At 35.0% G+C, this 16238-nt stretch overlaps 1 protein-coding gene and 1 long non-coding RNA gene across 3 annotated transcripts; both read right to left on the bottom strand.

The window, feature by feature from the left end:
• Positions 1-776: 776 nt before the first annotated feature.
• On the bottom strand, positions 777-1500 carry LOC121994568. Of its 2 annotated transcripts, XR_006115781.1 has the most exons (3): positions 1429-1500; positions 1056-1138; positions 777-930 (listed from the first exon to the last, which is right to left on the bottom strand). It is a non-coding gene; the product is annotated as an uncharacterized LOC121994568 (long non-coding RNA). The 2 variants fall into 2 exon arrangements; XR_006115780.1 differs by having other exon boundaries at positions 777-1138.
• A 4896-nt stretch (positions 1501-6396) lies between these two features.
• Positions 6397-7941, bottom strand: LOC121995505. Its single transcript, XM_042549231.1, has 2 exons — positions 7151-7941; positions 6397-6526 (listed from the first exon to the last, which is right to left on the bottom strand). The coding sequence occupies exons 1-2, from the start codon at positions 7939-7941 to the stop codon at positions 6397-6399; spliced, it is 921 nt and encodes a 306-aa protein (XP_042405165.1).
• Positions 7942-16238: the final 8297 nt, after the last annotated feature.

Here is a 16238-nt window from a genome sequence, read left to right as displayed (position 1 = left end):
ATGAAAGTATGTGATAGGTTAATTGTTTACTGAGAGTACAACTCAAGTTGCATTTCTTGTCACCTTCTTTTCTTGATATTCACTATTGTGGAAAAAAGATTTTCAATTTTGTGCAGTACGCATCTGACTTACAAAAAAAAACAATGACAATGATAATGTTTATTGTCGATACTTTTAACTCCATCAGGCAGTAGTTGTGAGCATTGACCCTCGGAGAGTCTTTGTCGGGAGCCCTGATGATGTTGAATTTAAGACCATTAAGGTTTCTTCCCCAGGTACTATATAATTATAATTTAGCCTTTCTTGCTTCTTTTAGCTCCACAAATTATTGCTTTTCTCATTATATGTTTCTTTCCACTTCTCTATGATTACATTTCTTCTTCCATGATAACTTCAGGCCCCTCAGGTGAAGAGTAGGCATGGTATCAGCAGAGGCGGATTTACATAGTGACTTGGGGGGGCCATGGCCCCCCCACCCCAGTCCATGTGTAAATCCTGGATCAGTCCTGCTTTTAGCTCTCTTCTCATGAGCAAAATTTGAAGACACTCAAGCAGAGATCTCTTTTCAAAATTGTCGTCCGGAGAAACCAAAAGTTGGTGGATCATGGTGAAGGTTTATCCCAACACTGAAGCATATTGCGTAGCCAGTGGCGTTGAGGTCGCTAACAACGAGAAAGATAAAAGTAGGGTGCTGTCAGTGTGGAGGAGGTCTCTACTCTTCAGTTGCAGACTTGACAGACTCCATATCTACTAGACTGGAGTGTTCCAAAGAATAAGATACAATGAACATTCAACAAAGGATAAACTAAGCCAAAGAAAAACATTGACAAACTCCAGATCTGCTATTACAAAATTCAGGGAATGGAAATAGTGTATATATTGATAATAGGATGCCAAATAGAGGCATTTTGCGATCAACAAATAGACCCCCTGAAAAACATCGAGTTATGTTGGTCAACAGTGAAGAATTTACTGGGCTCTATAGGTGAAGTTGAGCAGGTGAAAGCTATATATATTTTTGTTTGATGGCAAATAGAGTTGTAGATAAGGAGTACCTGCATGTGAAGAATGTCACGAATGTGAGAGGAAAGCAATTCGAATACTCAGACGCTTCAGCTTGATGTAGTAATTAGAGTACCTAACCAATTAATAAACCCATATTATGAATAGCAATAATGAAATGCAAAGTAATAGATGCTGAATAGATGTGAATGATCAAAAGGATGGCAAATTGAATTCTACCCTAACGTTATCATATAACTGGTCTTTAGACCATACAAGTTCGCATGTAGCTCCGATGTGAAACAAGGGCCGACAGCTTATTTCAATGTCACAATATTACTTCGAGATATTGATATCAAACTACCAATAGAAAACTTAGGTCACGAGTTTTTCTAAATATATAATGAATTCTAAATTCTCCCGCACCATCGACAATGAATGTAGCGGCACAAGTTTTGGCCCCCCCAATGTTCAAATCCTGGATCCGCCCCTGGGTATCAGTGCACAGTAAGCTTTTCATTATTTATGCACATTATTTTCCCTAGTCATGTATTTTGTCACTAATTTCTTCAAACTAGTCTGGATGCTTCAACCCAAACTCGTAAGTATAAATTGGATTACTTTGTGTTAACCTCAGATGAACAAACAAGGTCTTCAAATCTTTCTCTTGTCTGATTTGACCTTTTCTTGTGCAGGTCAATGGTGGACGTGAGGTTCGGCCTATTGGAGCTTTTGAACTTGCAAAAGCTGTCCAAGAACTTGGAGCTGGAGAAATACTATTAAACTGCATAGACTGTGATGGTAATTTTTCTTACATGGAGGTGGATAATTTTACAGCACATTCTTTTTTCTGTTAATATGCACTAGTCAGTCACACAGTTTCTGTAGAAACTACCAAATTGTCATTCTGAAAATATGATCAGTCTGCTAAATACATAGCAAATGTATGACATCGTTTACCTGAAAAAAAAATTCATAAGAGATTTGTTTGCAGGTCAGGGTCACGGATTTGACATAGACTTAATCAAGTTGGTATCTGATGCCATCACGATTCCTGTAACTGCAAGCAGTGGAGCAGGTGCCGTTGAGCACTTCTCTGAAGTCTTTGAAAAGACAAATGCATCAGCTGCACTTGCAGCTGGAATTTTCCACAGGAAGGAGGTAATTTCATAACTCCATATCTTTTGCTGATTATTTGATGGTATAACTGACAAGAAGCTATATAGACAAGCTTGCAACCCTATCAATCTGAAAATAGATTTGAGATTTTTGTATGATTAGTTTCTCCAGTGTTGATGGATTAAAAAGAAACTTTCACTCTCTGTTCTAATAGAAAATGAAGGTTAATGTTTTAATTTTGATGATGCAGGCTCCGATATTGTCAGTCAAACAACACCTGCTGCAGAATGGCATAGAAGTTAGAGCATGTGATGGGCTTTAAGGATGGAAGTGCCATGAATCAGCTTAGTATTTAGAATCTACATGGTCTTGCAAGTTTTTGTACTATTTCATCATAAAAAAAACTGGTACCATTGTGCTCATCTAGATGTTGTTTTTTGAGATGTTGCTTCTCAAGTTATTTAACTGTAAGAAGTGGCAATAAACCATTAGATTTTAGTCCTATTTGCTTAGGATATGTTTATTTAGAGGTGGAAATCATTGAAGGTGAAGGGGACTATGTTTTTTTTTTTTTTTTTTTTGCTGTTTACTAGATGTGGAATTAGTTGAAAGATGGATTTGCAATTCATTTATGAATTGAGTTTTAGCCTCATTTTAATTCCATCAAAATCAGTCAATATTTTCCTCCTTTCAATCCCAACAGTGAGTTTGCAGCCTTTCCTTCTATTCTCAATTCCCATTGCGTTGAGTACACCTTCCATTGTTGTCTTGAGTCCAAAAAATAATTAAATAAAAGTGTGCATAAAAGAAACAAGAAAAAGAAGTTGAAAGTGATACATAGAAAAAGATTTTATTTGTGATTCTTTGAAAGTTACAAAAAAAAAAAAAAAAAAAAAAAAAAAAAGAGAGAGAGAGAGAAAGTTTAAAATTTCAAAAATAATTGTTTAAAAATATAAAAAATTTGGTTATTTCTTTTATTTATGGAATTGTTCTTTCCACCGCTGGTTTTTCTCCCTACCCTTATTTTCTTTTTTATTTATCTCCTTCAGTTCAAGATATTTAATTTTAAAAATTTTAAAATAATTATTTTGAGTATTACTGTAATGATGTAATTTAATGAAAAGATGATGTGAGAGATAAGTTTTAGTGTCAAACAGTGAAAAGAAACAATTGATTATTTTGATAAATTATATTCACAAAAATAAAGAATGGGAAGTCTTTGACACGATAGTAAAAATATTATTATCATAAGATTGTGTGTAAGACAACAGCTGAACCTTGTTATTTTGAGGACTGACATTGCCAGAGCATCATCGACACCAATAACGTAACCACGATGAGTCGCGATGGTCAAGGAGCAGCAACCGCAAATCAAACTGTAGCAACAGATTTAAGCGAACCAAGCGTATAGGAAATGAAAGGTAGTGCTAACCAAGCAGTGCCTACAGCAAGAGATGGCGGCCCTAACAATTATGTAGAAGACGTATCACAGGGTACATCATTGGACACGGAAGGTCGTTGTATATTGAACACTTCGACCTCATCCACCTCATGAAAGCGAGGATACCTCAACTGCAGTAGCATCCTCATCGGCAAGCAGCGAGCGCAAACAGACCGCTTCCGTCACTCTCAGACGGCGAGGATATACACGCAGTGGCCATGCTAGAAGATGAAGATCACATCCTGGAACTAAGGGGATTTCACAAGCCCCTTAAATATAAGGGGGTTCAACATCTCCTTAAGCAACGATGTATCAATGTCCTTGGTCTATTGGAGACTAAATTATCAGAGGGGACCTTAACACCACACCCTTCAAAAGGTGGTTTCCAGGTATGGAGATTGTTCATTATTTTTGTCTTTCTAATCATGGGTGCATCTTAGTTCTTTGAGATGCTCTATTAGCTTCAAAGTCATTGGACGATGCATCCTTATCACCTTCACCTATTGCCTTCATAGCGTGGTACGACACTGACCTCTATGGGTATTCCTCCTTGAGCTAGGGGAACGATCCGGCGAACCATGGATGATAATTGGGGACTTCAATTCCATATTATCAACAAATGATAAAGTTGCGGGCATGCCGGTCACGCACTATAAATTGCAAGACTTGGAAAGAACGGTTCATTTATCTCACTTGGTGAACTTACAATCCATTAGATGCCACTTTACTTCATATGGACAAATGACACGGTATCAAGAAATTTGGATCGGACTTTGGTTAATCATTAGAGGTTGACGCAGGACTTCCACAACTTTGCAGAATTCATTCCGTTGGGATGCTTCTTGGATCATTCTTGTTGCATTGTCTCCCTGATTGGAGGAATGTTCAAGTTTTTCAACATGTGGGCGCTTCACCACAACTTTCTTGAGCTAGTCATCGAGTCATGGGCAGAGAGAATTCATGGAACTGCACAGTGCATCCTCAAGAAGAAGCTCACACATCTTAAATCTCGGCTACGCGATCTAAACAAACTGTATTTTCAACACATTTCCCAATAGACCCTATGAGCAAATGAGGAGCTGAAGATAGTGCAACACAGTATACTTAGTGGACAAACCCAACAAGCCAACTACAAGTAGTAGCCACACGTCAAGCTGAGGCAGAACGATCATTTTATCAATAACGAGTGCAATGCATATACCTCAAGCATAGTGACCGACGTACCAAATTCTTCAGCGACCTGGTCAAGAGAAATAACAAGCGGAACATAATCGTGGCTATCACAAACTCGGTGGGAGATCAAACAACTAGCACACAGAAAGTTGTGGGTGCATTTCTTGGCGAAAGTAAAATCCATACTGGTAGTGGAATAAACCCAGTGGAGGAGAGGGCCTTCGTGCTATCGTTACATGTTGCCCCCTCCATTATCATCTCCTCAAAAGTTCTCCTAAGCGGTTGAAGTGATCTGAGCTGAGATAAGCACTGCTTCCTCTACCATTTTCTCTCTAGTTCTTGGTGGTTAGAGATGGTTCAATAAAAGTATCCAGTTCAAGGTCCAGTAAAAACTTGCATGGCTAGAGAAGGAACACGCCTTCCACACCCATGTAGGATAAGGAAGAGCTGAAACAATATCCATCTTACCTGGTTTGAGTTTTCGTGCTAATGCTAAAAGAAAATAACGAAATACAACCTATCTAACCTAAACTACAATTGTAATGAATTAAAAAGGAATAAGCAATTAAGGAAATTAAGCATTTAATGAAATCTATCACCTACTTGCATTGAATAGAGAATTAAGGAAACTAAACTACAAATGCAAATGTAAATTGACTTACGAAATTGGAAAGCCAGTAATCTAACCTAGCTTAACCTACTGTTGAACACAAATCAAACATGAATAGTAATCATCAATTAATCAACTACAAAATAACTATCTAATCAAGCTAATCCAAATTCACCAATCGTATGAGGAAATGGAACATCCATCTAATTGTTCACACAAATAGAAATGACAATAGTGACCTAAAGGTGTTTAGAACCCGAGCTAGGGCATCCTCAAGCTCGTGCCGGATCATATCTGTAGTGAAGTGCTGCTTGGAGGAGATGAAGCTGGTCAAATGATGGCTGATAGCAGGATGGATGAATGATGTGGGATCACAAGTCGTTATGCATTCATGTTGTTTAGCAGCATGTTCTTATTTTAATTATGTTCCTCATTGCAGTAATTTTTTTTTTATAACATTCATATACCACCAGTTTCTGTGTCAGACTTATGCTTGAAATGCCAGATCCACGTAGTAAGATATTTAACTAGAGAACCATGGCAGTTCTATCCTATAGATGGATGTCAACTGTAAAAATTGCCTAATATTGAAATCAGTACATAACAATTGAGAGGTTGTATGTACGAGGTATTATGTGACATATTCATCTAATGACGCAGTAGAGACAAGAACTGATCATAAAGAATAATAAGGCGTGGCTCACAGACAATAATGATGCTCAAGCTAAGAGAACATTAGTTATAATAATGGTTCCATACCACTCAGTATTCATTTCCAAGTTTGAAAATGTATCACTAATTCAAACAACAATTTGACAGTATCTCAAAAAGAGAGAAAACATAAAGATAATTGCTGGGGCCACAAGCTGAAAATTATGTTCTATCAAACTACGAATAGCTATTGTTTCTCTAGTGAACAGAAGTCTTTCGCAATACAAAAGGTAGCATATTTTACCCAACATTTTTCCCTGATATCAAAGGCAACACAATTTAAGCTATCTTGTTGACATAATATCATTCTGTAGTTGATATAACAACTAGTTCTTATACATCAATAGGTGGGAATAACAAAATCAGTTACATCAACAGCTTTGTTCTTAGATATTAATAGCACATAGTAAGTTGACATTTCTTCAATTTTCCAGTTAGTGAAGGTCACAACAGAAACAGGTCGAGCATCCCTATAAAAGATGTAAAGATAATGTTTTTGTAAAAGCTTGTGGGAATTATGTTAGACGAACAATAGTAGCATTTGAGAAATCAGAAAATGTAGCATAAAGAGGAGCATTTTTCCACCTTAATTAGGTAATCAACATCTTGCACAGAAGAAAAATATGATACAGGCATCAAATATTAGTTGAATTTTGGGTATAGAGAAAACCTTGCAAAAATCTATTTCCCTGAAATCTTCTTCAATTTTAGTGCTGTCAGTGAAGGCAGCCTCTATAAATAAAGAAATTGAAAATGACATTCAATATAAACAAATTTCCCTCTCATCTAATTGCCACAAAGTAGAATGGCATAAAAAAAGACCACCTCTGGTAGTAACTCGAGATCACTCAATTCCTTGAACTCTAGTAGGGAATTTCCTTGAGCATTGTTGTCAAACTTCCCTAGTATTAAAAATATGTCTCAATAGAATTGTTTGGTGTAGATCAAACTACAGTGATGCTCATACAGCATTTTGAAACTCCTGATATTTTGACACCAGAAATGTTTTTAACTGGTAAATTTCTGCCGGATGTCCAAACTCAAAATATCTGTTAGCTTACTACACAGCCACTGGCTACATGTGAGATTCAAACCAGTCCAGAATATCACCAATAGGCAAGCTGGTCATCTCATGGTATGCAAACGCAAGATTTAACTCCTCCTCTACATGATCAAGCCATTCATACTTCTCCATTGAGGGATCCTTTTCCTTAAGAGCTTGCTTCCACTGAGTCGCTCGTCCATCGCTCTTCAAATATCCCCTCTCATCAATGAAACCCTTCTCCTGAAACAACTCAAATACACTGGCAGATACTGCCTCATCCAAACCAGGGATCCTTTCCGTCAGAAGCGTACCAGTCAATGGGAACTCCAGACACCTGACCTTCTTAACATAGACACCCTTCTTCTTCAACGCAGCCATGTTCTTCTCTATCAGCCTCTTTTCATGCAGGTCTTTAGGCATATGGACAAAGAGAGTGGGAGGATACCCAACTGGAACACCCATGGAACCGAACACCCCAGCTGAAATCATGAGCGCCACGCTGCTAAAATTCACCTCCTTTGCCAGCGCAGAAACAAAATAACCACCGGATGAAGCTCCCAGAGCTGTGACAGGAAGCTTTTGGAGCTCGTGGTTCTCAATCCACCATTGTAGTATCCCTTTAGCAATGCCGACGTCCTTCTCGATAGACCAGCATCTTCCGCGGCTGGAAACAGCGATGACGGCAAACCTGTGACCTAGAGCATTGAGGACAATCAGCCTGTCTTCTGGAAGGCCGACGCAGTGCGGGCAATGAGCGGATCGATCCCAGAAATTAGCAGCTCGGTAGTTGCAACCGTGAGCTATGAAGACGACCGGGGGGGGGACTCGGGAATTTGCCATATGACTTCGGTCTTGTCGACGAATTCGACGGTAGGTTGGGATCGAACAGATGCAACAACAACAACATGATTCCTTTTGCTCTTCCTATCAAATTGGGTCAGTGATCCAGCAGCCGAACCTTTAGAATTCATGGGGGTGGCTAGAAGAATCATGCCGACAAGAAGAAGAGCCAACAATCCGACAGCAACCGCCCCTCCTCTCCGCTGTGCGCTCAGTGGCTTCTTCGCACTCTGGCGTCATGATTTAGGGCAAGATCGAAGCTTTACTGCTGAAGATTGAGCACGCGATCGTGATGCGAAGAACGCGAAAAAAACATCCGCCAGAGAGGTGAGACGCTGCTGATCGATTGAGATCGAAATCGATAGTTAAAACCTCTTTCCAAATTGGGCCATTACGTGAGGGATTGTGGCCCACTGCAGCTTTATATGGACTGGACGAGCCCATATGAAGCCCAAAGCAATCTTAATAATTTACTTTTGCAAATTAGCCCTTTATTTCCATGAATATAAGTTTCACCCTTGTATTTTGAAATTAAAATAATAATAATAATAATAAACTTTAATATATATTGTATGGAAACTTGCTTTCATTTATACTAATTCTTTGGTTTCTACATTAACATTATATTCATAAATTTTTAAAACTTTAATCGACTTACTTTTTAAAGTTCTCTCACATGACATGTCACACAAATGTGATGTGATGTTCAAACGTTGGAGAAAATAATGTTCAACTAAGTTTCTTTTTTTATTCTAAGGAAAAAAAAGAGTGCAATATAATTTTTTTGGGTTTGAGAATAATTAACCATGTGCTAAATTCATTTTCTTAATTTGTTGGTGTTATTGTAGCTTTCATTTTAGTTTGATATTGTGAAAGAATCTATCTTTTCCTTGATTAATTGACAAAGAACAAATGGAAATAAATAATAACTCTGATATTTATTTTTTAAATTTATTTTTAACTTTTAAAAAGTGTAAGATGTTTCTCAGCCTTCAACGAAAAATATTTTTATTGAACTTTTAATGTGAATCACCTTGGATTAACAACCACCTACTTTAGCTGTTCAATTTATTTCTAATTTATTTTAATTGCGCTATTTAACTAAGTTGAAAGATCGAGAAAGAGATTATTTTTATTTAGCAGGCAATTCACCCCTCTCTTGCCAGCTGTACGGGAACAACAAATACGAAGTTTGTTCTACTCGATCTAAACTCTGGGCTATGTCAGCCTGGTTTGGTTGACTGAACCTCTTGTTCGGTAGACTGATCACCCCAGTTTATACAAAATAGAGTTACATAGATGCTCCTGTAAAACAGAGTTAGTACAGTATAATATAATGCATGAGTAAGATAAGACAGTAAGTTCTGTCTTGATCTCAAATTAGAAACCTCCCGATTTCTTCAGTTGGATCAGCGACCTAAGGTTTTGTTCCTTCCTAAAGCATGACATCACTGTCGCTCCATTTTAGTTGCTTACCTCAACCTACCTGCCAAAGATCGGATTCTTCGAACCTATTTAAACTTTATTTCTCAGCATTGGATCATCTCGCCTGGGCTTCCTCTTGATATTAGGTCCTCCAGACATATCGAGTATCACTGCCAAGTGTCAGGTCCTCTCAACTCACCTGGACTTCCTGCCTGGTTTCTACGATCTACTAAGACTTTTCTGTCTAGCCGCGACTAGGACTTTCTAGGTTGAGTAAACAATCTGCACACTTAGTCCAGATCACAACAAGACTTAACTTGAATCTTTAATAACATCAAAACTCAGATAAGATACTGGTGCATCATGCATCAACATTTTTTTTTTTTTTTTTTTTATGTTTGATAACCAATGTTCACAGTTAAGTTTAATATATGTAGAATTAAGTAAATATGCATTTTTCTATAACTCTCCTCTTGAGTTTAATAACTCTCTCTTAACTTACTATATCTTGCCCTTTAACATATATAGAAAATTGGGACAAAACGCAAGACCATCAACTTCAGAGAAAATTAAAGTTTTAAAGTAAGGCTGGTAATTTTCAAGGAAAATTTTAAAAACAAGTTGTGAGTAAAATTTTAGTGTTTAAAATTTCCAAATGAAAATTTTTGAAAAATAATTTAAAATTTTTAAAGAAAAAATTTGTAACATATTTGAAAATTTTCTAAGTGTTTTAATTTTCAAAGGAATTTTTTTGAAAATTTTATAAGTTTTAAAATTCTCAAAGAAAATATTTGAAATCTTCTAAGTGCTAATTTTTTTCAATTTTTTTTGAAATTTTCAAAGTGTTATTTTTTTTTAAAAAATGAAAATTTCAAAATATTAAAATTTTCAAAATTGTTTTTTGAAAATTTCAAAGTGTTTAAAATTTTCAAAAAATTTGAAATCTTCTAAGTTTTAAAACTTTCAAAGTTTCTAAGTGTTAAAGTTTCCAATTTTTTTTTTAAATTCAAATTGTTAAAAAAAATTTTCTTTTTTTTTTGAAATTTTCTATGTTTTAAAATTTTCAAAGAGAATATTTTAAAAACAATTTGAATAGTTTTTAAGTACAAATTTTAAAACCATTTTTCAAAAATTAGTTTGAAAATTTTTTTAAAATTGTGTGAGAGAGTTTGGGGAAAAAATCTGAGGAAATTTTGAAAAGCTTTTGACAATTAATTTTGAAAGTAGCTAAAATTGATGGATTCCTCTTCCTTAATTAAATATATCTAAAGTCAAAGCAGATATAAAATGCATAAATTTTGAAAATATTTTAAAGAGAATAAAAATATCTAGAAAATAGTCTTTAAATATAAGATAGTTGTTACTGACTTAGGTTAGTCAAATTGAGCTTTGGTTTCCAACTAGTTTGTTATTAAATTGGTCAATCTATTTGTTTAAAGTCTAGATTTATATTGAAACATCTGAAATTTTAGATTAAGTCCTAAGTATCTCACTTAATTCTATCTTTCACATACCAATTTAGCCTCTCGGGTAGCTATTAAAAGCTCCAAATCTTTTTACGATAGAGCGTATCTAAAAGTTAAGGTCGATGGGGTTTCTTGTTCCTTGTTTTCATTGTGGGAGAAATTCTTGAATGTTTTTTGATTGCATGATGGCATGGAGTGGTAGTGGATAGAAGTGGTGGTTGCCAATATTTTTGTAAGGTAGCCAAAGAAACGTAATTCATCTCGATCTGCGTTTAGCTCCTCCATCTCACAATGGTAAAGCTAACCAACTACATGCTTGGCAGATTGGGTTTGGAGCGGAGGCCCTGTTCAGTACACCCATCTGACAACATAGTAACTATTAATTAAAGAAGCAGAGGTTTGGCTATGCATATCTACCCTTTTGAATGGATGATTCAATTTGCTGTTTTATAAATTTTTAATATAAATAAAAGTTTTTCGACCTTATCATAATAAATCATTAATTTGAAGTCATTATTTTACTAGATATCATTGATGCTAAATCCCTGGGGGCTATGGTCATTCTTAGCTATGATTGGATTGATTTTTTTTTTCATTGTGCCAGATTTATTGTTAGCTGATCTGGCTATTTATTATTATTTTTTTCAATGGACTAATTTAGCACAACATCTATTAGCGCAACATCTCGGCTTAAGTTAAGATTCAACCGGTTCCAAAAAAATTATCTCTCAATTACTAACCAAACTAAATCGAATTGAACTGAACCGAACCAAAATTGATTCAAAATAGCTAGGCAAGTTGGATGGGAACTCAACCACCAATCAAAATAGATGCACGAATTAATTGTTGAATTGTTCTCAGGTGATACTCAATTGGTTAGAGGGTGATAGATATGCTAAAATGAAGAGATTAATTTCCGACGGACGCATGCTCTCGAAAACAAAATCTCTTAGTTATTTGGCGGTTGGATATAGGCTGACCGCAAAATTTATCCTTTTTTATACAATCTGAAGATGAATTGTGAGAAACATGCTGAGCTATTTGATCTAGGCTCCATTTTTTTCCTTTTGATAATTTCAATTACTCATATCTGAGATGGTTTGTTTCCTTCGAATTCACAGTGCGCTCGGTGCCTAGTTATAGTTATTGGATTAGTTTCTGCTATCTGGCTGGGTTTAAAGCCTGGGAAAATTGGCTGAGACCATGAACTCAGGTAGCTAGAAAGAGTTTAAAAATAGCATTGATCAATAAAATTTCTAATTTAAGTACATTGTTATAGAAATCTAAATCTGCATGTAGCAAACTAATTAATTTAATTTTTACTCTTAATAGCTAGGAATGTTTTAAATTCTGTTATAATTTCCTCTCTTTGCCTTTTCTGGTTGAGTTTGTCAAGTTCATGTTCATGTTGCAATTTATTTGATAAGATAATTAGAGCGTCAGGGATTATATTTACACTATTATATAATAGATTTTTTTAAAAAAAATTATGAACCTTCTAAGAAAATATGTCAGATGCGGATGATTCTTTTATCTCTTAATAGCTAGGAATGTTTTAAAATTCTGTGCCATGTAACTCCTTTGAATGATTATCATGCATCTGAGATGGTTTAACCCCACTATTATTTATTAATACATCAGCAAAAGATAAAAGTTTATCCCCACTAATTCTTTTTGTTAATCAGTTTATTCCATTTGTGCTTCTCCCGATACATAGAAGCCACACTTCCTTCTAATGACCTATCCATGATCTTTGTGCTTCCCACTGAACTGTCCATCATTTTAGTAGGGGTGGCAATTCGGTTCGGGTTCGGGTTGACAGGTTCGGGTTGGCAGGTTGGCGGGTTGGCAAATGACAACCTGAACCCGACCTGATTATTATTTCGGGTCAAAATATTCATCCTGAACCTGATCTGTTTATTTACACTTGACCCGAACCCGACCCGAACCCGACCCGTTTGACCCGTTTAACCCGTTTGACCCGTTTAACCCGTTTAACCCGTTCGACCCGTTTGACCCGTTTAACCTGTTTGACCCGTTTGACCCGAATATGACCTGAATTCATTAAATAAAATTTGTATATTTAATTAAAAATTAAAAATAACATTTATCTACACAAATTGAAAATTCATATCATAAATGATAAGCCATAGCAACATTGCAATCAATAGCATAAAATATCTCTATGTTTAGGGTTTTTAACTTTTTTAAATTTGTAATTTTAGTTTAAATTTATAATTATTTATAAACGGGTTCGCGGGTTGTAATCGGGTCATTTCAGGTTGACCCGAACCCGACCTGTTTATTAATTGGGTCAAATGGGTCGACCCGATTTCGACCCGAACCCGAAACTACCCAACCCTAACCTGATTTTTTCGTGTTCGGTTCGGGTCGTGTTTTCGTGTCGGGTCAAAAATTGTCACCCCTACATTTTAGTATTTACTAAGGGTCCTTTCATAGGGTGTGTTTGCTATTATTTACTAATATTATTCCTGCTCTAAACAGCTAGCTACCTTCAAATAGGGGTGGGCAAATTTAGTTAAAACTGGAAAAACCGACCGAACCGAAAATTTTTAATTTTTTTGGTTTGGTTTTTTCGGTGTTTCGGCCAGTTTCGATTTAAGTTTTTTAAAATTCGGTTATTCGATTCGGTTTACGGTTTTGACTCCCAAAAATTTGAGTAAACCGAACCGACCATATTATACTTAAAATATGAATTATTGGCCATACAAGTGGATTGAGCCTCTAATCATTTTTAATATAATAGCACAATCAAGTTATATATTTATATAATTACTTATTGTTACCGGATAATAAAATTTTAGTATTGCTTTAAATTCATAATCATTTTAATAAATAGATATTTTTTCTTGGTCTCTAAATTAATATTTGTAGTCGCACAAAATCAATTTAATTTATTATATAAACCGTATATAACCGACAGTAAAAACCGGACCATATTACAATAAAAACCGGATTGAACCGTAATAATATGGTTTGGTTTTGGATCAAAGATTTTTAAAACCGAAACAGAAAAAATTAAACCATATTAAAGTAAAATCGGACCAAACCGGCCGATGCCTCCCCTACCTTCAAGCCAAAACTCCCACAAGAACCATACATCTTCAACCCAGGGAAATACCCAATAAACTTCAACCATATTTATTAGAGGTGCAGGATTTCAAAAAAGAAGTGTATATTCATTCATACATATCTACAAGAAAACCAAAAAAAAGTAAAATTATCGATCAGTTAAGCTTATGCATTTAACAGCTAGTAAGCACATCAGTACATGACTGTAAACTCCAACTTGATACTTGCAGCAACATTTGTTGGCTAATGAAAGTCAACACAATCATAACAATAGGTGTTGAAGTACTAGCAAACATACTAAATCAAGAACATAAAAAATAGACAAAAACCATCGTACAAAAACTTTGACAAGGAAAACGTGAAGAAAAAAATTATTTTATAATAAAAATGCAATCTAACAATGAAGTTCATCTAATTCAAGATTTTTTAGAAAAGAAACTTATTCCATCATCATCTATGTCAAAAGATAAAACATAAAGAAACAACTTCACACAAGTCACATAGAGAGGGGACGATGAACCCCTTGGTAAGACCAAATGTGCAACTAACAAAAACTTAGAAAGTTTTATCTGCCGATAGCAAAAGCTAACAAAAGCTAAAACAAGTGATGGGGCTAAAACAAGTTATATATTTATATATTTACTTATTGTTACCGGATAACAAAATTTTAGTATTGCTTTAAATTCATAATTATTTTAATAAATTGATATTTTTTTCTTGGTCTCCAAATTAATATTTGTAGTCACACAAAATCAATTTAATTCATTATATAAATCGTATATAACCGACCGTATAAACCGGACCGTATTATAATAAAAACCAGACCGAACCATAATAATATGGTTTGGTTTTAGATCAAAGATTTTTAAAACCGAAACTGAAAAAATTAAACCGTAGTAGAGTAAAATCGGACCAAACCGGCCGATGCCTACCCCTACCTTCAAGCCAAAACTCCCACAAGAACCAAACATCTTCAACCAAGGAAAATACTCAATAGACTTCAACCATATTTATTAGAGGTGCAGGATTTCAAAAAAGCAGTGTATATTCATTCATACATATCTGCAAGAAAACAAAAAAAAAAGTAAAATTATCGATCAGTTATGCTTGAGCATTTAACAGCTAGTAAGCACATCAGTACATGACTGCAAACTCCAACTTGATACTTGCAGCAACATTTGTTGGCTAATGAAAGCCAACACAATCATAACAATAGATGTTGAAGTACTAGCAAACAAACTAAATCAAGAACATAAAAAAAAGTCAAAAACCATCGTACAAAAATTATGACAAGGAAAGCGTGAAGAAAAAAAAACATTTTATAATAACAATGCAATCTAACAGTGAAGTTCATCTAATTCAAGATTTTTGAGAAAAGAAACTTATTCCTTCATCATCTATGCCAAAAGATAAAACATAAAAAACAACTTCACACAAGTCACATAAAGAGAGGACGATGAACCCCTTGATAAGACCAAATGTGCAACTAACAACAACTTAGAAAGTTTTATCTCCGATAGCAAAAGCTAACAAAAGCTAAAACAAGTGATGGGGCAAAAATAAGTTATATATTTATATATTTACTTATTGTTACCGGATAACAAAATTTTAGTATTGCTTTAAATTCATAATTATTTTAATAAATTGATATTTTTGCTTGGTCTCTAAATTAATATTTGTAGTCGCACAAAATCAATTTAATTTATTATATAAACCGTATATAACCGGCCGTATAAATCGGACCGCATTACAATAAAAACCGGACCGAACCGTAATAATATGGTTTGGTTTTGGATAAAAGATTTTTAAAACCGAAGCCGAAAAAATGAAACCTTAGTAGAGTAAAATCGGACCAAACCGGCCAATGCCCACCCCTGCCTTCAAGCCAAAACTCCCACAAGAACCAAACATCTTCAACCCAGGAAAAAACTCAATAGACTTCAACTATATTTATTAGAGGTGCAGGTTTTCAAAAAAGCAATGTATATTTATTCATACATATCTGCAAGAAAACAAAAAAAAAGTAAAAATTATCGATCAGTTATGCTTGAGCATTTAACAGCTACTAAGCACATCAATACATGACTGCAAACTCCAACTTGATACTTGCAGCAACATTTGTTGGCTAATGAAAGTCAACACAATCATAACAATAGGTGTTGAAGTACTAGCAAACATACTAAATCAAGAACATAAAAAATAGTCAAAAACCATCGTGCAAAAACTTTGACAAAGAAAACGTGAAGAAAAAAAACATTTTATAATAGCAATGCAATCTAAGAGTCAAGTTCATCTAATTCAAGATTTTTGAGA

The sequence above is a fragment of the Zingiber officinale genome, chromosome 6A (assembly GCF_018446385.1).
Source record: "Zingiber officinale cultivar Zhangliang chromosome 6A, Zo_v1.1, whole genome shotgun sequence".
NCBI classification, from domain to species: Eukaryota; Viridiplantae; Streptophyta; class Magnoliopsida; order Zingiberales; family Zingiberaceae; genus Zingiber; species Zingiber officinale.
Note: the sequence above shows the minus strand (reverse complement) of the source record. Positions and strands in the feature narration are given on the sequence as shown.